Genomic DNA, 23323 nt, shown 5'->3' on the forward strand with positions numbered 1-23323 from the left:
TTTAGTCCGATGGTGGATGAATATGTTAAAATAACAGTGGAGGTCTTTGTCTCTGGGGTGTGGTCGTCTCCTGGCTAAGTGCCATCTGTTCTGCAGATTCCATTATGCCAGTAAGTAAAGGACATGTGCACGTCCCAGAGCCCAAATATTTTCCAGATCTAATTATCCCTTAAAGGCTACGGAGCGGGAGGAGCTGCTCATCCATCATCGGCGAGACAGCAGCGAACATCAGGACACATCAGGAGGAGGAAGGAGGTGACGGAACAATGCTGATGGGGTTTATGTTGCTTCTATTTGTTTATCTTTTAACACAAAGGTAGCACATCTGTTTAGTTCATGACGTGAGAATGTCTTAAAATGTTGGATTCTGGCAAAATAGGCACAAAACAAGCAATACCACCCAGCACTCCAGAGCTAAAATGGATAGTAGTACTAAATTGTAGATATTTTTTACAGTCTTAAGGTTGTGTATATAAATTTGTTGAATAACACCTAATTTGACTTTATAACGAATCAGTTACTCAGCTGACAGATAATACACAATCTGAGTCTCTTTCATGTAAAAAGTGTGAACATACTCAAATATTTTTGATGTTTCTACTGAAATTAATTGGGGTTTTGATACGACACTAGTTTCTCATGAAAGTCATAGAAAGACAGCTATACAGGAATACACTAACTCCACAGCTAAAGTTAGAAGGAAGCTAACTATACAACTAAAGTCATAGAAATAATCTTGCTACACAGCTGAAGTCATAGAAAAAAGCCCACTACACTGCTAAAATCAGAAAGACAAGTAACTGCAGAGCTAAAGTCAAAAAAGGAAGCTAACTACACAACTAAAATCATTGAGGAAAGCTAACTAGACAACTAAAGTCATGAAATGAAACTAACTACACAGCTAAAATCAGAAAGCTCACTGCATTGCTAAAGTTAGAGAGTAATAGTTAGTTGCATGGCTAAAGTCATAGAAAGAAGTTAACTACACAGATAAAATCACAGAAGAAAGCTAATCACACAGCTAAAGTCATAGTAATAAGCTAACTACTCCTTAAAGTCAAAGACAGAAGCTTCCTGTGCAGCTAAAGAAGAAAGCTAACTACACAGCTAAAATCAGAAAGACAGTCAACTACTCAGCTAAAGTCACAGATAGATAGCTGAAATAGCCATGGTCTCTGTTAGCTACAACCAAAGCAGAGTTTAGATATTAATTTTCCCCTCTAATGAAACATATTCATTCTGATTTGATGAAAGTTTGGTCCTTTAGTTTGTTATTTCACATAATTTAATCGGGAAGCAGAAAAATCTGTTCATCAATGAAAAGAAAATCATCAATCAGATTTGTTGTTGTGCAAAATGACTTCCATCAGGACTGTTTTTAATTGGCTGCAGGGCTGGAAACTTGGCCTGTTACAAGATGCAGAGAGCAGAGGGGAGGAAACCAGCAGCATCACTTTTTAAACCACTGAATCTCACACAAAAATCTGGGATCTCATTCCAGCGAAGTGAATCCAACTGATGAGGCTCAGAAAGACATCATTGTCCTCTGAAACAGGAAGTGCCGCTGCCCTTTCCAAGCGTTTGGGATTGCAGTCAGCAGTCCCTCGGACGCCGTCGCCTCCCGCTGTGTCCTCTCCTGCCCTTCAAACGCCACACGTGGGTCGGCATCTTTGCCAGCAATTCGGCTTCAGGGTGTGTTAAATACCAGCGGATGTGCCCTCGCTGCTTCTGCTGATCCACTTATGATCCCCGTTTCCACGCGAACACGTCACCTCCTGCGACTCGGCTCGGGTTTTACCGAGCTCCTTAAAGTCGCTGCTCCGGGGAACGCAAAGACCACCGAGAGGCACGTCAAGAAAAGGTGATGAAGCAGGTTCAAATTTTAAAAAACCTCTGCGATTCCCTTCAAATTCAGGTTAATTCAACTTATATATATATATTCAGTGACAAACACAACACCTGTAATGTCCAATAAGAGACAGAATAAAGTAGTTCTACAAAGAAACTCAACTAAATTTCCACCGCAAATTCTAATGAGTCACATTACGAATGCTAATTAGCAGCGTTCGTCAGCACTTTCAGCTCCCTGGAAGCCTTAATATCTTCTTAATGAAAAGACTGTTTTTAAAATTGCTGTCGGGACACACATTAGAAGAGCAGAACGAGGAGTACCTGTGGAAACGCCGTTAGTCCTGATTTAAAAAGGGAAGTTTCACGCAGACTGATGGTAAAACTTAGAGGTTCTCATTTACAACAAACAGATTTTAGGTTCTATTTCTTTGTGTTTGACAAAATAGCTCAAGATCCACTGACTGGTTTTACTAGAAGCATAAAAGATCAAGAAAATCTGCTAATTAATGAATTCTAAAGACGTATTAAGACCAAGCAGCAACCTCCATGGCAAAATGTGCAACTTTACAGCAGAAATAAATGTATTCACAGCCTGGAAATGCTCATTTTTGGTTTAGTCGAGTCAGGCACTGAAAAAAATAGCTAAAGATCAATAAAATGCTTCAACTGCTAACACACACTTGAATTAAGTTCATGGAAATTAAGTTAGCAAGTGATGTTAATGCCACCGGTTCCAGTTACTTCCACTCAAATGATGATGATTGATTTATTCTTTTCAGATTAAATAATCACTTCCATATAGCTGGAGGTGGTTTTACACATAAAAAGTGCCACAAATAGCTGAGCTTATAAAAAAAAAAACCTCTTCTTTCACCTCGGCACAGCTGGACAATGACAGTGTGAAGAAGGTGTGAACGTTGGATCATCACTTTTGTTAAGCTGCAGATTGTCTCAGTCAAAGGATGTAGATTTGAGGTAACAGCCTGCCATCGGCTGCACATTTCACAAGACTGTCTCCTTTCCTTGTTAAAGTCACTTTCACTACAGTAACAACCAACAATGACCTCCTTGTTGTTCAATAATGCTTCAATAACTTGTCCAAAATGATCCAGAATTACAGAATTTTTTTTTCAGAAATGTTCTAAAACAAAGAAATTTGTTCTGAATGACATGAAAATAGTCTAAAATGACTGAAAAATGATCCAAAAATCAGTCAGAATTTCTCTCAAATGATTAAAAATGATTCAGAATGACTGAAAATTTACAGAATAACACTATAATTTTGTTAAAGATGCTTCAAAAATCATCCAAAATGACTCAAAATTTGTCTAAAATGAGTTGAAAATGATCCAAAATTGCTGAAAATTTGTCCAGAATTACACAGAAGTTGTCAGAAATTACTCAAAAACTGACCAAAATTACTTAAATCTGAGTTTTATATCATTTCTGTAATATTTTCTGGTCTATATTTTAGTGTCAGAGTGGTCTAACCCACAACCCAAATACAGTGTTACAGTGGAATGTTAGACCATTCTGGAAAACACTAAACTTTGAACACATTTTTCTGTAAAACTACAGAAAGTGGGTCAGACCACTCTGCTTCCAAACCGTTCAATTACAGTTAAATGTTTTTCTGCATCAGTCCCGGTTTTACTTTCCAGTTTTTACACAGAAAAAGCACAGAAGCTCCTCTCTGTTGACTCTCAACTCTCTCCAAAGCCTCGTGGAAAAACAACAAAAACCCCTCTGCAAACACAAAGAGCTCCCTTCCACCTCCTCGCTGCCAAAACACACAAATCCACCAAAAAGTGAGGAAGAAACGATCCCTCCGGCTGCAGCCAATCGGCCGAGGCTCAACCACCAGCGTTGAGGAAGCATTCCGGTGGAAGAGCTGCATCTCAACTCCGGCCTCAGAGGAATAGGAGCCCAAGCTCCATTATGGGCCCGAGAGAGGCGAGGATGGGGTGGAAAGGGCAGAACAAATGGTTCCTGGTGCAAAATAAAGCATGAATAAATGATGAGAGCGGAGTTCACACTGGAGCTAAGTGCTCTGTCAGCTGTAGGGAGGTTTCTGGAGCTCTGCAATCCGATGCTTCACTGTATGGTCCAAAAAAACTAAGAATCCTCCCAGGGAGCAGCTGAGGCCACTCAGAGAGGAAGTTATACGTTGATGGTTCCAGAGGAGAAGCCTGGACTTCCTGCAGACATTACGTTTTAATGTTTGAGTGTAACATGATGTCAGTTAGCGCATCAATGTAGGGGTTATCAGCCAGACTGGTCAGGATATAAAATCATTCTTGAAAACATGATGGGGAAAATCTCACTCCTATTACCTCATCAGATCATTACTGTCCCTCTGTCAGGACCTGTCAGGGCCACAGTAGGTCAAATGTAGCATCATTTATCAACATGCAGGGCAGATAAATGGACGTACTGAAAGCCATGAGCATCAGATGAAGACTAGGAATGCTAATAATTAGCCGGTAATTGAATAACAATGTTCCTGATTAAAAATACAGGAGGTCCTCGACCTACGGTGTTTCGTCGTTACGTTGGAACTGGTTACGTGGAACTACTTGGTGAGTGGAGCGGATGAATACGTCATCACACGGCGCTGTAAGACGGCTTTGTTTCCATTCTCTGGTTGTACTCCACCTTGGATTGTGCTACATTCCCTAACTTTTTGTCCTTCATTATGGCTCCCAGCGTAAGTCAGACTCTTCTGATGCTTGGAAGAAAAGTAAGTCGTCTCCATGGAAGTGAAATTAGACAGAATAAAACGCTCAAGTTGTAAAAACGGTGCAACATATTCTGTTATTTTGTAAAATGACTCATACATGCATGGAAGTCATTAGTATTCATGAGTTTTATGAAGAACTGATATATGTAACAACTTTGTTTACATTTTCAACAGAGTTCTGACTTTAAAAAATTAACTTACGTCAATCTGTAGGAACGGAACTCCGACGTAAGTTGAGACCCCCAGTATATTAACTGATGAAGCAGAAAACAAAGGAAATACATGTCAGGAAAGTTTTGTACATCAGTTGTGGTCTCTGGTTGTACTCCTTCCTGTTTACTGACATGGAAGATGCAGTTTATTTGCTGTGTTTAACGCTGTAGCGACCAGAGAAGGACGTCAGTCAGACTACAGGTACTTCCATGTTAGCAAGAAGAGAGTATTGTGGCGATATAGCTAAGCGGGCACTATGACAAAGATTTATGTGGTAGTTAATGACCTCCGGCCATAACTTGAGTATTTGGGATTAGTCTGGTAATCCAGTTTTTCAACATTTAACTGGGCATCACAATTAACATACATGGCCAACAGATACCGACAGATAATAGTAAAAGTAAAAATACCCACTGCACTTGATTGGTCTTAATGATTGATTGATTGATTGATTGATAGCATGACGACTTGTTTAAGACTAAAATAAGACACACAGCTAAATGTTCTCAGCTGGTGTCGTCAAGTGAAAAGTTTGCCTTTAACATGTTAATACTGTGAAACGATGCACTTTAACCCAAACCGAGATCTTTTTGTAGACTTAACCTAACAGCAAGTTAAAACAAGATTCTAGTCACAAGATAAAGATGGGACATGAACCTCCTTAGTCAATGTCCTGGGACTTACTCCACATGAAGGACACGTCTCCTTTAGGGCTGGGCGATAAATCGATTTTATCGATTAATTCGAGTTTGTACTTAATGTTGATGTGTTTTAATGAAAATTGATTTTCTCATCAACATCCACCACCAACGCCTTCCCGCTGGGCTCCCGTAGTTCAGAGTGCTCCCCCCTCCCCCCCACGCTTGATACACAAACAACATGGCGGCGAGCGGTGCAGATCTAAAGGTACGTGTCCACTAGATGCTATTTTCCCGCACGGCAACACACCACATCTGAAAATCACACAGACAGCGGTCACTAGCGGACCACAACATGGTCACATGACAGCACTGACCAACAGCAGGACGCTACGTGGTCACATGACCGAGCTTTCAGCTGGACAGTCCTGCAGACAAGTTAGATAAACACAGCGATTCAGCCCCAAATTTTCCCTTTTATTTCAAAAACGCGTCAGTGAAAAGTATTTCTGAAAGCATTTGAAGCGAGAAATAATCTGTGCAGCAGCTGAATCTGTCCTCGTTTTATGTCACCGACACCTAGTTTAGAAGTTTGAGGACAGTTTCACGATGCGTTGAATCTCCGCACCTGCATCCAATTTACATAAAGTAGAAGTCAGTCTACTTTATGCAAATGAGCTGCAGCCCTCTCCAGGTAAACACACCTGATCACAGCTGGAAACGCACAGCAACCAGACCAGCAGCCACATGCAGCGCATTTCCAGCTGCGATCAGGTGTGTTTACCTGGAGAGGGCTGCAGCTCATTTACATAAAGTAGACTGGACTCCAGCGTGCAGAGATTAGGTAGGGGGTAAAAAATATTGGATAAATCGTGAATCGGGATTTTTTGTGAAAAAATCGGAGATTTTTTTTTTAGGCCATATCGCCCAGCCCTAGTCTGCTTTAAAGGAAGCTGTTTGATGAAACTATCTCACCATCATTAAAACACCTTCAGGACAGCAACAGAAACCCAGAACCACACATGAAAACCTCCCAGAAGAAAAGTCTCTATTGAACGGCATCAGATGTGAAAAGCTCCAACGTCTCACCACGGCCCTGACACCGTGATGAATGAGGCAACGTTACGCTGCAGGGAAACCGTGGCACTAAAAAAATGAGTCCAACAGCAGAAACGGCGAACTTTACGACCACACTGATACAGAAAGTATGTTTAACGTTGATCAGGTCGATGGTGGAGGGTCACGAGTTGGAACCAGTCCAGCAAATAACAGCATCAGTGCCTCTCTAACGGTCAAAGACACAAAAGGAACAGAGGACAATACTGAGTTTTCATTATTTATTGACACGCTAACGGTGTAGCTGAGAGCTAACATCACCTGCTCTGTGAAAGTAAGAAATATAGTCACCGAATTCTGGAAAAAACCAGCCCAAACACCAAACCACACCTGAACTGTTGTCTTTACTAAAGAGCTCTGAATGTTAAATTATTTGATGCTGTGTAGAGGACAGTTACATCTGGATTTCTGCTGAAAACCTGAGAAAACACTGAATCAGGTTTCCTTCTTAGGTTTTTTTGTCTTTTTTCATCTGGCTTTTGCCGTTTATCTCATGTTTTTGTCATTCTGTGTTTCCTTTTTGTCTCGCTTGTGTTTTTTGTCTCGTTTTTGTCATTTTGTCTTTTTTTGTGTCACTTGTGTCATTGGTCCATTTTTCTGTCACTTTGTGTCTTGTTTTTGTAATATTTTATCTTGTTTCTGTTGTTTTTTGTCCTTTTTTTGTCTGACTTTTGCCGTTTGTCTCGTGTTTTTGTCGTTTTGTTTCTCGTTTTTCTTGTTTTGTTCCCTTTTTGTCTTGCTTGTGTTTTTGTCTTATTTTTGTCATTTTGAGTTTTATTTTATTCATTTTTTTGTCCCATTTGTGTTGCTGGTCCATTATTTTGTTGCTTTGTGCCTCTTTATGCAATATTTTGTCTTGTCTTTGATTTTTTGTCGTTTTATATCTGACTTGTCATTTTTTTCTCATTCTTGTTTTGTTTCTCGTTTTTGTGTTTCCTTTTGTCTCACTTGTGTTTTTTGTCTTATTTTTGTCCTTTTCGGTTTCACTTTATTCGTTGTTTTTTTGTCTTGTTTCTGTCATTCTTTCAAAGTTGGTGATCAGCTAAAGTCTAAACAGGCAGTATGTGTCTTTAAAAAGGTGTCGCTGCACTTAAATGTGAACAAATCTCTTGAATCTATTGGCAGCTGCTGCATTAGAAAACGAGACGTAAAGCTCTCCTGCTTCCCTCTTGGCACAAGAAACTATTTAACTCTGAAGTTTTTATTCATTTCCTCTCACTGGAGCCAAACTGACAGCAGACGTTCATTGAAAAACCATAAAAAAGTCTGCAGCGTCTCGAATGAAACACTCAGGCAGGTGGATTTTTACATAAAAACGTCTTAATGTTAGAAGTTAAAAACATTAAGCTTCCAATCAGCCTCATCTACCACAAACTCTGGAGAAGAAGAAGAAGAGGTGATGATTTTGGCCTGGAGGTCTGCAGAGGAAGCTTTTAAAGCCGGTCTGAATACCGTCTGGTGCAAACCGCAAACTCACTTTCCAAAATGGATCCCAAAGCAGCAAAAAACACAGCAACACAAAAACACCGACAGCAAACCGAACCAAACATCAGGGTTCAATCAAGAGCTGAGAGAAAGTGAGGATTAGTCAGAAATCTGTTCATACGGTCGCACTGTGGGGACTTTAATTCATGTTAACCACAAAAAACAAGCTCCTGTAGCGTAAATGATTCAGTTTCAGGGTGAAGATTTGGTCTAAGTGAACCAGAAATATCACAGAATCAACGACATAAGAGTCGAAGCTAAAGACTGATGGGAAACGATGGAAATCAAACAATAAAACTTACATCTATATATTAATTACAGTCATTTCTTGACAATTATCTCACGTTTTGTCAGGAGTTTCCAGCATGTGACAATAAATCTTAATAATATAAATACTCTAAAACAGACAGTCAGAAACCGACGACAACAAAACTTAAAACAATAAAAAAATGACCACAAAGAGACAAAAAATCTGAATGAGGCAACAAATCACACAACCACATCACAAAAACAACCACAAAGAGACAAAGAAACCAAGAGAAACACAACAAAGCAACCACAATGAACCAAAACAATACCAAAAATACACAAAAAACAATCATGAAGAGAAACAAACACAAATAGACAAAAATTACCACAAATAGACGAAAAATGACCACGAGAGACTAAAAACAACCAAAGAGACACAACAGAACAATCATCAAGAAACAACAATTGAAAGAACAACAAAAAACAACAAAAACACAGACTGAAAACAACCACAAAAAGATGGGAAAAATGACAACACTGACAAAAAACAACCATCAAGGGTGAAAAAAATGACCAAAAAGAGAAAAAAATGCAAATGCACAAAAAACTCCACAAGATGATTACAGAGAAACAAAAAGAACAAATAAAAAACATAAAGTTACAGAAAAACAACAAAAAAGGTGACACAAAGACAAGAAAGAATCCAAAGAGACAAATAAAATAAGGAAAAAGACTATAAATAGATGTGTCCAGCGCTCTTTGTCATGTAAACTCAGGTAGAACTCAGGTAGGGGAAAAATTTCACATAAATTATATTAAAAATATTTAAAACTTCTGTAAATGGAATTATGTCAAGACCTGCAGGAACCTGGTTCTGGTCAGATTCAGGTTGAGAGAAGTTGTACGTACACTCGTGCTACGTCCATCTACATGTAACACAACACTGCAAACACACACACACACACACACACACACACACACACACACACACACACACACACACACACACACACACACACACACACACACACACACACACACACACACACACACTTCCATCAGCAGATAATTAGTCCTCCAGTTACACCAACAAGGAAACAGCTGCAGCACTAATGAAGTGCAGATTCACTGGTAACACAAACAGTGTCAAACCCTGCTGCAGACGCACAAACACACACACAAACACACACAGGAACACACAGGTGAAATGAGCTGCCGTTTCATCAGGGCCATGCTAATGTGGTTAGCATGAGCTAGCTCCAGCTAATGGGTTCTGTGATGGAGGTGGAGCTGCAGAGTTACGACTAGAAGCAGCCGTGAGTCACGATCAGAGCCATGATCTAATCCAGAGCTCCGTACGGAGACATTAACGAGGTAATAAGCTGCATTTTTACGATGCTGCTCAGTTCTAAAGACACAAATCAACCAACAGGAAGTCAGACGTTAAAAACATTCCAGTGGTGACTTCATCAGCTGCTTCTTCCTTCAACATCTACCAAAGCTTCCTCCATCACCACCTCCACAGCTTCTTGCTGCTATGTGACTGGCAGCTGATTCACCAAATATGAAATAAACTTGTACTGAGCAACCTGACATGCACCAGTACACCTTCATTACTGAGGGTCAAACTGTATTCTTCCAAAACTTTGTGGGTCCAGATTTATTTCTGAGGTCAGACTCAACCCTCCTGGGTGTGGAGATACCAGATTTCTGCAGAGATGTTCTTCCATTTCTTTTGTTGTTCTGCTTTCTCTTTAACCCTCGTGTCGTCCTGCGGGTCAAGTTGACCCGTTTTAACGTTTGAAAATGTGGAAAAAATATTTTCAGCATTTTCAACATTTTTGGGAAATCTTTGAACATTTTTTGGTGGAAAAAAAGAAATGTTAAAAAAAAAAGTTTCTTTAAGAACATTCACAAAAAAATCAACCAAAATCCAGCGAATTTTGGTTGATTTTTATGTGAATTTTCTTAAAGAAAATATTAGAAGTTTTACTAATATATATGGAATCACTTTAGATATTTTTAGGATTTTTACTCATTTTTGGAAAATATTTACAATAAGTTTTTGCAAATTTTTTAAACATGTTTTAAGAAAACTTTTAAGGGAAACTTTTAAGGAATTATTGGAATTTTCTTACTGAAGGTTTTGCAAATTTTCAGAAATTTGGGGATTTTTTTGCTGAATTTTTGGATTTTTTTCAGACAAGGAAACAATATTTTTTGGTGCCAGTAAATGAAGACAACTGGAGGGTTAAAACATTGTGCTTCAGTCATGGATGGACACAGATTGGAAAGGTTTGGAGACATTCTGAACCATTTTATTGTAACTTCAGTAAATGTTTAACTGATCTAAGACAGGTTTGGAATCATCTGGACACATTTTTGAACAATTCTTGAGAGACTTTGGACCAAATTGAGTCTTTTCAGATCATTTCTGAGACATTTTTAACAAGTTGTTGTCATTCTGGTCAAGGTTCAAGTCACTCTGGAAAAGCTTTGAGGCATTTTGGACAGATGTTAGGAACTTTGTCTAGATGGAGATATTATTATTTTAGTGATTACAGTTTTCAGTATAATCTTCCTAAACTCTCTGTTTTTGACGGTTCATTGACGTTAATGCTCAGAAATACTGCCGTTATTTGTGTGGTATTGCAGACGGGTTGGTTTGTTTGTTTGTTTAGATTTGAGGCGTTCTCCTGTCAGTTTGCACCGATGACTCAACCACTATTCCTGGATTCTGACACTTCCTGTACGCTGACATGGAAAAATCCGAGGTGTCTGAATGTTCGTGCAGCAGCTGTTGAACAGAAGCGTGGTTTATCTCCGTGTCGAGGTTCTCTTTGGGCTGCAGATTTTGTGTTTCTTTCCAAACAGCGACTGAAGGAAGACGGCCGGAGCCTGGCAGCGTTTTCATCACGTATCCGGAGGCCGTCCTGACCCACTTTCCACTCGATTAGAGCAGCAGCAGCAGGTCCGTCTTCCCGCTGCACGCTCATCTATTAAAGATGCTGCGGGATATTTATTTATTTATTCAAACCTTCATTTATTCAGGAAATCCTGGTGGGATTCAAACGGCGCTTTATTCACTCAACTGAGTCGCAGCGAGAGTCATGAGTCTCTCCTAGGTTCATTACAGCCTTTAGTGGGTTTGTTTTTGGAGTGTTTTTGGAGTTTTGTTTGTCCTTTTGCACAGTTTAATATTGTTTTAACCACCTGGAGAGTTCAGCTCCAGAGCAGAGATGTCAAACATAAGGCCCGAGGGCCAAAACCGGCTCGCCAGAGGCTCCATCCCGGCCCAGGGGACGACTTTGCAGAATGAATCTTTACTGTGAAAATATTTAAAGACGTTGAACGCTGTGTGATAAAACGTCAGTCAGCAGCTTCAGTTTGGTGAAACCCTTTATTCATGCACTGCCACAACTTCAACGTATTTTTATTTTTAAATTGGAAGTTGCCTTTTTTCTGCAGGAACATCTACATTTCCTGCATTTTATTGTTTTATTAGCTCAGTTTTGGTGTGAAAATACCAGAAGTGGAAGCATTAATATCCAGTTTTTTTTCCATCAAAAAAGTTTCAAAATGACTTAAAATGTGTCCAAAATGTATAAAAAATATGCTCAAAGTGACTCAAAATTTGCTCAAAAGACGTAGAACTTGGCCAAAATTACTCAAAACTCGCCTAAAAATCACTTTTAAAAAAAAGTCCTGCTGTAACTCCTGGTTTTTTTGGGGGGTTTTTTTGCTGTGTTGTCAATCACAGAGAGTTTTCTTCCTGAAGGGGGCGGGGCCAGCAGCAGCTCAGTTGTATTTAAAGTTAAAGACACTAAAACAACCTGTTTAGAACTAAACTGAAATGCAGTAATGTAGAAATGAAACACTTTCCTGGCATTTTGAGCTAAGAATTGTGGGAAAACGTGAGATTTTTTATTATTTTCCTGAAAAGACGACATCAGACCTTGAAGTAAAGAGTTCTTCCTCCGTCTCGGTAAACAAACATCTGATAACGACGTGAGTGAAACTGTTTTCCAGCGGCGAGGATAAACAGCCACAGGATGAACCGCTGCGTGGGATCGGGCTATTTTTACCGTTACAGGAAGTAGACGGGGCCGGCTGGCTGTGAAAATTACTGACGAGGCAGATTCAACGGGACTGAAATTACAGACGGTAATGATTTATCTCCCCCGCCTCACCCCTCCAACCCACCCAGGTCTGGAGGAAAGGGGTGAGGCTGAAGATGTACAATAAAGAGACACTAAATCACCGGAATAGTCTGCAAAACAACCACAAAAAATGTGCAAAATGACTAAAAAGAGACACAGAACAATCATAGGGGCGTAGAAAACGACCACAAAGAGGCAAAGTAGCCGCGAATAGATGGAAAATGGCTGCAAAAATACATAATCTGACTAAAAACAAGAACAAATATTTTACAAATAGCCCCAAAAATGAACAAGTCTAACACAAAAGGGACACAAAAAGACTGAAAAGAGGCACCAAATGTCTAACAGACACGGTAAATGATTGAACACAGGAGTTAATGAGCTGTAAAATGACCAAAGACAAAAGTCAAATGACTGTAAAAAAATCCAAAATGACTAAAAAGAGACACGAATAGGTCTTTATGATCAAAACAACTTGTCATGGCCTAGAAATTATTTTAAATTTATAGTTTTATTAATTTACAATTTGCAGTTAATGTCTTCTCTGGAATTTTTCCACTTTGAGGGCCGGATTGGACCCTCTGGAGGACCGCTTTTGGCCCACGGGCCGCATGTTGGACACCCCTGGTCTAGACGCTGCAAAGATCCAGAACCTGGACTCAAACCAACAGAAAATTGATACAAAATGACTGCAAAACTGTGTAAAACGGCTAAAAATAGGCACAAAAAGGCCAGAAAAAGATTCAAAACAATCTCAAAACGTCAAAAAAGATGCTCAAAGTGACGACAAAGGAACACAAAATGACTGAACACAGACATAAAATGACCAGAACAAGCTACAAAATGACCAGAATAAGCTACAAAATGACCAGAATAAGCTACAAAATGGCCAGAATAAGCTACAAAATGGCCAGAATAAGCTACAAAATGGCCAGAATAAGCTACAAAATGACCAGAATAAGCTACAAAATGACCAGAATAAGCTACAAAATGACCAGAATAAGCTACAAAATGACCAGAACAAGCTACAAAATGACCAGAACAAGCTACAAAATGGCCAGAACAAGCTACAAAATGGCCAGAATAAGCTACAAAATGGCCAGAATAAGCTACAAAATGACCAGAATAAGCTACAAAATGACCAGAATAAGCTACAAAATGACCAGAATAAGCTACAAAATGACCAGAATAAGCTACAAAATGACCAGAATAAGCTACAAAATGACCAGAATAAGCTACAAAATGACCATAACAAGCTACAAAATGACCAGAATAAGCTACAAAATGACCAGAATAAGCTACAAAATGACCAGAATAAGCTACAAAATGACCAGAATAAGCTACAAAATGACCAGAATAAGCTACAAAATGACCAGAACAAGCTACAAAATGACCAGAATAAGCTACAAAATGACCAGAATAAGCTACAAAATGACCAGAATAAGCTACAAAATGACCAGAATAAGCTACAAAATGACCAGAATAAGCTACAAAATGACCATAACAAGCTACAAAATGACCAGAATAAGCTACAAAATGACCAGAATAAGCTACAAAATGACCAGAATAAGCTACAAAATGACCAGAATAAGCTACAAAATGGCCAGAATAAGCTACAAAATGACCAGAATAAGCTACAAAATGACCAGAATAAGCTACAAAATGACCAGAATAAGCTACAAAATGACCAGAATAAGCTACAAAATGACCATAACAAGCTACAAAATGACCATAACAAGCTACAAAATGACCAGAATAAGCTACAAAATGGCCAGAATAAGCTACAAAATGACCAGAATAAGCTACAAAATGACCAGAATAAACTACAAAATGACCAGAATAAGCTACAAAATGACCATAACAAGCTACAAAATGACCAGAATAAGCTACAAAATGACCAGAACAAGCTACAAAATGACCAGAATAAGCTTCATGTTGAGCCTCTAGATGCTGCAAAGATCCAGAAGTTGGAGCGACAGGAAACCGAAGCAGCAGAAAGGCATTGTGGGACATGAGAGGGGTTTCCCTTTACAAAGACCAGATCTGCTTTCTGTAAGTTCATCCTCCTCAGGGTGCGACTGCTCCACCTGCAGCCATCGATCGCCGTCTGTGTGCACGAGAGTGTGCACGAGAGTGTGCACGAGAGTGTGCACGAGAGTGTGCACGAGAGTGTGCACGAGAGTGAGCGTGCAGCTATCAGGTTTAGCAGCAGCAGCGCTAAAAGTCAGAGATCAGAGCTGTTCAGGTCTCAGATGGGTAGAATGATGACAAAAACACAAAACAGACACAAAATGACTGAAAACTGATGCAAAATGATTGTAAATGTGTGAAATGGTCAGAAAATCACTAGAATTAGCTGTAAAATGACAAAAAGGTTTTAAAAACTGTAAAAAATGTCATTTTACTCATAAATAAGGAAAAAAGAAGCACAAAACATCTAAATGACTAAAAACAGGTGTTTAGTTGCGACAAAATGGCAACAGGAGACACAAAAGGACCAGAAATAGATGCAAAGTGAAGGAAGACACGTATAACGATGCCAAAAAAAAAAGACACACAACATTACACAAAAAGATGCAAAATACTAGAATTACCTGCAAAATGACAACAAAAAGGTTTTAGAAATTGTAAAACACATAATTTTATCCAAATAAAAAGTGAAGGAAGACACGTAGAATGATGCCAACAAAACACACAAAACAGACACACAAAAAGATGCAAAATGGTCACATAATACGAGAATTAGGTGCAAAATAACGACAGAAAGGTTTTAGAAATTGTAAAACACATAATTTTACTAAAACAAATCAGGAAAAAGAAGCACAAAACATCAACGTTACTAAAACACCTGAAAACAGGCGTTTAATGACTACAAAAAGACAGAAAATTAAAGTAATGAGCTGCAAAATGACCAGAAAAAGATGCAAAGTGAAGAAAAACACGTAGAATGACGCCAAAAACACACAAAACGACTGAAAAGGTGCAAAATGGTCAGAAAATCAATAGAATTAGCTGTAAAATGACGACAAACAGGTTTTTAAAACTGTAAAACGTCATTTTACTCAAAGAAATAAAGAAAAAAGAAACACAAAACAGTGAAATGATTGAAAACAGGTGTTTAGTTGCAACAACATGGCGACAGGAGACACAAAAGGACCAGAAAACAGACGCACAAAAGGACCAGAAAACAGACGCACAAAATGACACAAAACTGTGCAAAATGGTCACAAAATACTAGAATTAGCTGCAGAATGACGACAGAAAGACTTTAAAACTGTAAAACACGGAATTTCACTCAAACAAAACAGGAAAAAAGAAGCAAGAAACATCCACAAAACACATAAAAGGACTAAAAAGACGTAAAAATGACGACAACTGAAAGATGTAAAGTCTGAAACAGCTCGATGTTTTTCTGGATGTTTCCATAAAACGAGCAGATCTACGTCTGTTGATTCCAAACAATCAGTGAGTCTGTGGGAGGAGATGTGCAGCTGGAATCAGGCCAGACGAGAAGGAAAAACATCTCCGGTTAATCAGCCGACGCCTCACAACTCAGGAAAACTGCGAGCGACGCTTCGTCACTCATTATTGTTTCCCAGCAGCCGTAATTCTCCGTTAGCCACCTGCTAGCTACAGCTGTGGAGGATTATAAACATGAAATATCTGATCATCAGCGCTGCACCGAGTCCGTGAATCAATAAAACTCATCTGCTCGCACCGACGCTGACACTTTTAGACCTTCTAATCCTCCCAGAGGGAAAAATGGACTGAAAAATAGTCATTTCAACAACAACAACTCTGAAAAAACATCCACACATTTAGAAAACGTGTCCAGGGAGGAGGAAAGCTGCTGTACACAGAAAGAAAATCAGCACAAACAGAAGAAAAATGACAGAATATGACATAAGACATAAAATGATTGAAAAGAGGTGTCGAGGGACTAAAAAAAAGATGTAAAATGATGAAAAAAGGCAAAAAAAATGACTAAAAGGAGACAGAATAACCAAAATAAGTTCCAAGACAACCACAAAAAGACATGAAATGACTGGAAAAATATTTGAAATGGCTGAAGAGGCATAAAAAGAGTCTGAAAAAAAGACGCAAAATGACCACAAATAGAAGAAAATGACAAAATATGTTTGAAACAATCACAGAGACACAAAGTCACCAACTTAAGCTACAAAATGACCACAAAGAGATGTCAACTAACTAAAAAAAGGAAGAAAATGACTAAAAGGAGACAGAAAATAGCCAAAATAAGATCCAAGACGATCACAAAAAGACATGAGGTGACTGAAAAAGAACTGAAATGGCTGAAGAGACATAAAAAAAAGTCTGAAAAATGACAGAATATGTTCAAAACAATCACAAAGATACACAAAATCAACAGAATAAGCTGCAAAATGACATCAAGAAGATGTCAAATGATTTAGAAAGGACATAAAATGAATGAAAAGAAGCAAAAATGACCCAAAAAGACTGAAAGTAGACATAAAGAGGCCACAAATGATATAAAATGACAGAAAATGACTGCTGAAACACAAAATTGCACATTTAAGCTGCAGGTGACTTAAAGAAGACATAAAATGACTGAAAAAACACCGAAACTGACTGAAAAGACATAAAAAGACTCTGAAACATGGAGCAAAATTACCACAAAGAGACAAAGTTGACACAAAACAACCAAATGAAGACACTCAAAACAGCCATCAAACAGACACAGAACAGCTAAATGCAGAGAAATTATTGAGAAATGCTGTAAAGTGACCACAAAGAGACATAAAATGACTCAAAAGAAAAGTATAATGACTAAAAAATAATCACATAATGATAACAAAACATCCAAAATAATCACAAAGACACAAAATCATCAACTTAAGCTGCAAAATGACCACAAAGAGGTGTCAAGTGACTAAAAAAAGATGTAAAATGATGAAAAAAAGGCAGAAAATGACTAAAAGGAGACAGAAAAAAACAAAAATAAGTTCCAAGATGATGTGAAATAGCTGAAGAGACATAGAGTCTGAAAAAAAGATGCAAGATGACCACAAAGAAAAGAAAAAAGACAGAAAGTGTTCAAAACAATCACAAAGAGACACAAAATCAACAGAATAAGCTGTAAAATAACCTCAAGAAGACATCAAACGACTTAAAAAAACGACGTAAAATGACCGAAAAGAAGCAAAAATGACCCAAAACGACTGAAAGGAGACGTAAAGAGGCCACAAAAAGATATGAAATGACAAACATGACTGCAAAAGGAGTGAAAAAATCTGCAAAACTATCAAAAAAGACACAAAATCACCAATTTAAGCTGCAAAAAATAAAACCAGTAACTTGTCAAGTGACTTAAAAAAGACAAACGACTGAAAACGTCTAAACGATTAAAACTATAAATCACCTTTTACATTTACTACATTTTCCTTTTTTGTTCTTTTTGCTGAGATTTCTGTTAATTTGAAGTGGAAGAAGTCTTTTTTTCACCAAACATCAGCTCCTGCAGTCACATTATTCAGTACTAACGGTTGATTTCTGCAGTAAAAACCAGGATGAGAACATAAAGTCGACCCTGTTTTCAGATGAGCCAAAAATTGTTGAAAATTCTTCTTTCTCTGATGTTTTTGGTCACATTTAATCAATCATTCAATCACGTTTTGGGTAAAAATACCAAAAATTCTCCAAATCCAGCTTCTAAAAATGCAACTTTTCACTGTTTTCATTGAAAATTTTCAAAACAAGCACATGTGAATGAATTTTTTATCATTTAATCAGAATTAATCTGTTAATAAAGAAACCAATCTGCGGAATAATCAGTGCAAACGATCCAACAAGTGCCTTTTTTGAGCCTCGATGTGATGAAAGTTCTGGTTAATGCGATGCTCGGCTGCAGAACGAGTCCCACCGGTCCGACGTTAGCGGGAGATAAATGTCATTACGCTAAATGACCACAACCACAGAGTCCATTAGCAAACAGCCGCTTCAGAAAGGAGGCCCAATTAAGTACTGAGGGGGAATATCCCGTTTTATCAGCTGACAGTAAACACACCACAGACGCAGTTTTTACTGAAAACAGTGACTGGAAACAACAGAAAATAAAGACTGAAAATGACAGAAAATAAAGACTAAAAACATCTAGAAACAAAGCAAAGTGCAGCTGAAATCAGCTGAAAGCAAGGACTGAAAACGGTGAATAAAAACAAAAGGGAACAGTGACTGAAAAACATTTGCACTGATCCATTTAAACCAAGTAGCTCTGGTGTCTGAACGCAACCAAGTCATTTTTACAGTGTAAACAAAAGCAAACAGTGGCAGCAGAAAATGAAAGTAAACAGTAAAAAACACCACAACGCAATGTTCAAATGTTTTTACATTTCTGCACAAAAAGAAAACTGAATTATGACGGTTAATATGACAGATAAACAGCTGTTTTGCATCTTTTTAGCTCATCATTTTAAAAACAAAGCAAACAAAGACTGTAAACAACAACTGAAAAAGAACCAACAGAGACCGCAAACAAAGCAGACCAAAACAGAAAACACATGAAAACAAAGACTGAAAACAACTAAAAACACAGCAAAGTGCAGCTGAAATCAGCTGAAAGCGAGGACTGAAAACAACAGAATATAAAGACTGAAAACAACAGAATATAAAGACTGAAAACAACAGAATATAAAGACTGAAAACAACAGAATATAAAGACTGAAAACAACAGAATATAAAGACTGAAAACAACAGAATATAAAGACTGAAAACAACAGAATATGAAGACTGAAAACAACAGAATATAAAGACTGAAAACAACAGAATATAAAGACTGAAAACAACAGAATATAAAGACTGAAAACAACAGAATATAAAGACTGAAAACAACAGAATATGAAGACTGAAAACAACAGAATATAAAGACTGAAAACAACAGAATATAAAGACTGAAAACAACAGAATATAAAGACTGAAAACAACAGAATATAAAGACTGAAAACAACAGAATATAAAGACTGAAAACAACAGAATATAAAGACTGAAAACAACAGAATATAAAGACTGAAAACAACAGAATATAAAGACTGAAAACAACAGAATATAAAGACTGAAATCAACAGAAAATAAAGACTGAAAACAACAGAATATAAAGACTGAAAAACAGCCAACAGTGGCAGAAAACAAAAGCAAACAGCACTCAAAAATGACTGAAATAAAGATAATAATGATAAATCACAGAGAAATAGCATTATTTTACAGACATTTGCTGCTATTTATACCATTGTAACAGGATTCTACATTTTAAACGTATTTTTGACCGTTTGTTGGCAGATTTTTATTGTTTTTTATTGGAATATTTCTTTCCTACAGGCTGATCTCTGTGCAGCAGTGCATTGTGGGAGTTGCTGTCAGCTTGTCGCTTTGCCAGGACGAGGTTAAAGATCAGAACCGATCTGCCACCGAATCTGCTGACGTTCGACGTCTCCGGTTTCCCTCCGGTCCGACCCGACTCCCAGCCTCCACCCGGGATCACGTTTCACCCCGTCGTCATGGAAACCAGAGTCCGACGAATCAGACTCCCTCACAGCATCGTAACCGTGGAAACCACATCCAAATCACATGACTGAAGCTTCACCTTAAACTCTGGACTCTGACGAAGATTTTTAGACGTTAAAGTTAAACTGAGGAAGATTTGATCAGTTTTTATCCATCAACGTGTAAAAAAGAGGAAAATAAAAACTAAATCAGATCAATAATCGTCTTTAAAAACAGCCTCAGCTCTCTGAAACACACCTGGAGGAGATAAAGGTACCTATGAGGTTTCACACCATGATGTGGACTGAATTCAGACTAGTTTAGACTGGTTTGAACTGGTTTAGACTGGATTCAGAATGGTTTCTACTGGTCTGGTATAAACTGGTTTACACTGGATTTAGACTGGTGTAGACTGGATTTAGGAAGTTTTTTTCTGGTTTAAATTGGTTTTGACTGCATTTAGACAACTTGGACTGGTTTACACATGTTTACACTGCATTTACACTGGATTTACACCGGTTAAGGCTGGGTTTAGACTGGATTTAGAATGGTTTCTACTGGTTTAAACAGGTTTGGACTGGTTTGGGCTGAGTTTAGAATTAATGTGACTGGATTTGGACTGGTTTAGACTGGTTTAAACTTGTTTCGACTGGGTATAGACAACTTAGACGGGTTTAGACTGCATTTACACTGGATGTAAACTGGTTAAAGCTGGGTTTATACTGGATTTAAACTGGTTTAGACATTGTATAACTGATTTACACTAGTGTAGTCTGGATTTAGACTGCTTTAGACTGGATTTAGACTGGTTTCTACTGGTTCGCACTGGTTTAGAATGGGTTTAGACAATTTATAGTGGTTTAGGCAGGTTTAGCTGGGTTTAGACTGGATTCAGACAGGATTAGACTTAATTTAGACTGGTTTAGACTTGTTTAAATTGGAATTAGACTGCTTTACACTGGGCTCTGACTGGTTTCGACTGGATTTAGACTTGTTTAGACTAGTTTAGACACGATTCAGACTGGTTTAAACTGGATTTAGACTGTTTTAAACTGGAGTTAGACTGTATTTAGACTGGATTAAGATGTGTTTAGACTGGTTTGGGTCTCAGTTATTTACCTGTTTTTGGACCGGTTTGGCCGTTGTTTTGGACGTTGTTCAGACTTGGGTTTATGTTTTAATTCAGACTTGGTTTTCCAAAGTGGTTTTGAATTTGGATTTAGTTTGGATTTGTTTTGAAGTTTGTTTCAGGCTGTTTTTCAGACTGGGTTTTAATTGATTTCGAACTGGTTCCAGGCTTTGGTTAGACTGGTTTCAGACTGGTTCCAGGCTAGTTTCTGACTTGGTTTTTGACTGTTTTAGATGTTTAGAACTTATTTTCGACAGCTGCCAGACTTTGTTTCAGATTGGGTTTTGTCTAAGTTTTGACTGGTTTCAAACCAGTTCCAGACTAAGTTTAGTCCAGTTTTGGACTTAGTTTAGTCTGGTCTACAACTATAATTTGAATTTAGTTTCATACTTTATTTTGAACTACATTTCAGACTGGATGTAGACTTGGTTCCTGACCTGGTATCAGATATTGTTTGGAACCTTCTTTAGACTGATTTCACACTGATTTGGGTCTTTGGACTGGTTTCAGACTAGTTTTAGATGAATTCTGAACTAGTTTCAAATTTGATTTCAGACTGGTACTGGCCTTTGTTTTGGACTTCTCTGTAGTCTGATATTAAACTTTATTCCAGGCTGGTTCCAGGTGTAACTTGAGACCTCACCAGACTTTGTTTTAGAGGAACACAAAGACTCTGAGACGGTCCAGCATCTCTTTCACAGGTTTGCGCTGTGAAGAAGAATCTAAACATCGAAGGTGTCTACATTATTTGCACAGAGCTTAAGAAGAGAATGAAAAAGTGTACAACAAAACTTACCAAAAAAATCTGGTTTTAACAGACTTAAATGAGCTCAATCTGCTAAAGAAATGCTGGACATTTATGGACTGCAGGGAAATAACATTATTAAGCTGCATCTGTGAAACTTAGCTGGAGCTGTAACTTCATTTAGTGCCAATAATCATTTTTGAATGTAATTCCATTGTACTGTCGTTGCTTCTTCTTTTTTGCCTCCATTTGTTAGACTTCTTTGCTTCTTTTCTTGCTGTTTTACATATAATAAATCCCTCTACAGGCTTTTTCCACTTCACTGAAATGAACCTCCGTCTCATTTTATCCTCTGATTCGTCCTCTGGGATCGTCGGAGCTCCTGAACTCCACCAGGACTGGACTGAACCTACGTCGCCCGGCTGATAGCGGAATCCCTCAGGAAGGAAAAGGACTGTCGGCTGTAATTCAATTATCTGGGATATTTTTCCAGCTGCCAGCCTGTCAAGAGCAACTTTAAACTGAGATTTAGAGCAGAAAAGACTAAATCTGCACTCGTTTGGTTCATTGTTTTAGTTTCTAACGTCATCCGCTGTTATGTTCTTGGTAAAACGCAGCAGGTAGATGCTGAGTTTCACTCTATGCCGATGACTAACCACTGTTGGTTTGGTTTCCTTTATCCTTTTCCTTTATTCCTGCTCTTTAATCCCACCTCCTCCTCCTTCCTATTCACGTTGAAGTGCTGCTGTTTATTAGAATCGGTGAGGAATTCTTCATCTGCCATCAACCAGAGCTGCTGAAGTGCCCTTAAGTAAAACACTCGAGCCACTTTGGACTCAAGCTGCAGCTGCTCTGTGACGCATTCATTCTGAAAAATTAAGTAATACATGGATGCTTTAATGGAAAGGATGTAAATAATGTTTAAAGCAGTGATGGAGAGTTTTTCCTCACTGCAGTATAAAGTGTTGAACCTCGACGGAAACAGAAGAACCAAGAAGAAGAACTCAGAAATGTTGTTTTTTTCAGAATGACATGAAGCAATCAGAAAAAGAAAATGTATCTTTGATTATTAGCTGCTCCAAGAATCACTGTTTTTGTTATTTTGGACAGTTTTCAAATCATTTTGAATAAATTATGATTCATTTTGGAAGTTATTTTGACATTTTTGGCAATTTCTTAGTTGTTTTTGAGCGATTTTAAACTATTTTTGCATTTTTTGGACAAATATTGAGCAACTTTTGGTAAGATCCACTTCATTTTAGGGAAAAAAATAATTTGTGACACTATTTTCTGATTTTGAATGAGTTTCAAGCCATTTTCAACAATTATGAAGACATTCTGGTCAGTTTTTGAGTCATTTTCAACTACTTTTGAGTTTTGGTCTTATTAGATAATATTCAACTGTTGTTTGGATATTTTTGAAAATATTTTTGCATTTTTAGCAATTTTTGAATTCATTCAAGTGATTTTAAACTGTTT

General features: G+C 38.0%; 1 protein-coding gene across 2 annotated transcripts in view; it reads right to left on the reverse strand.

Annotated features, from left to right (window-relative positions):
• Positions 1-23323, reverse strand: part of kcnq3 (potassium voltage-gated channel, KQT-like subfamily, member 3) — a 135793-nt gene that overhangs the window by 107293 nt on the left and 5177 nt on the right. The window contains exon 2 of one of the 2 annotated variants that reach the window (XM_055014856.1): positions 4793-4845. The exons of the other annotated variant lie outside the window; for it this stretch is intronic. Coding sequence (XP_054870831.1) covers positions 4793-4845 — 53 coding nt within the window. The remainder of the gene's footprint in view (positions 1-4792; positions 4846-23323) is intronic. 2 annotated transcript variants of the gene reach the window in all.

Source organism: Amphiprion ocellaris, chromosome 10 (genome assembly GCF_022539595.1).
Source record: "Amphiprion ocellaris isolate individual 3 ecotype Okinawa chromosome 10, ASM2253959v1, whole genome shotgun sequence".
Classification (NCBI taxonomy): Eukaryota; Metazoa; Chordata; class Actinopteri; family Pomacentridae; genus Amphiprion; species Amphiprion ocellaris.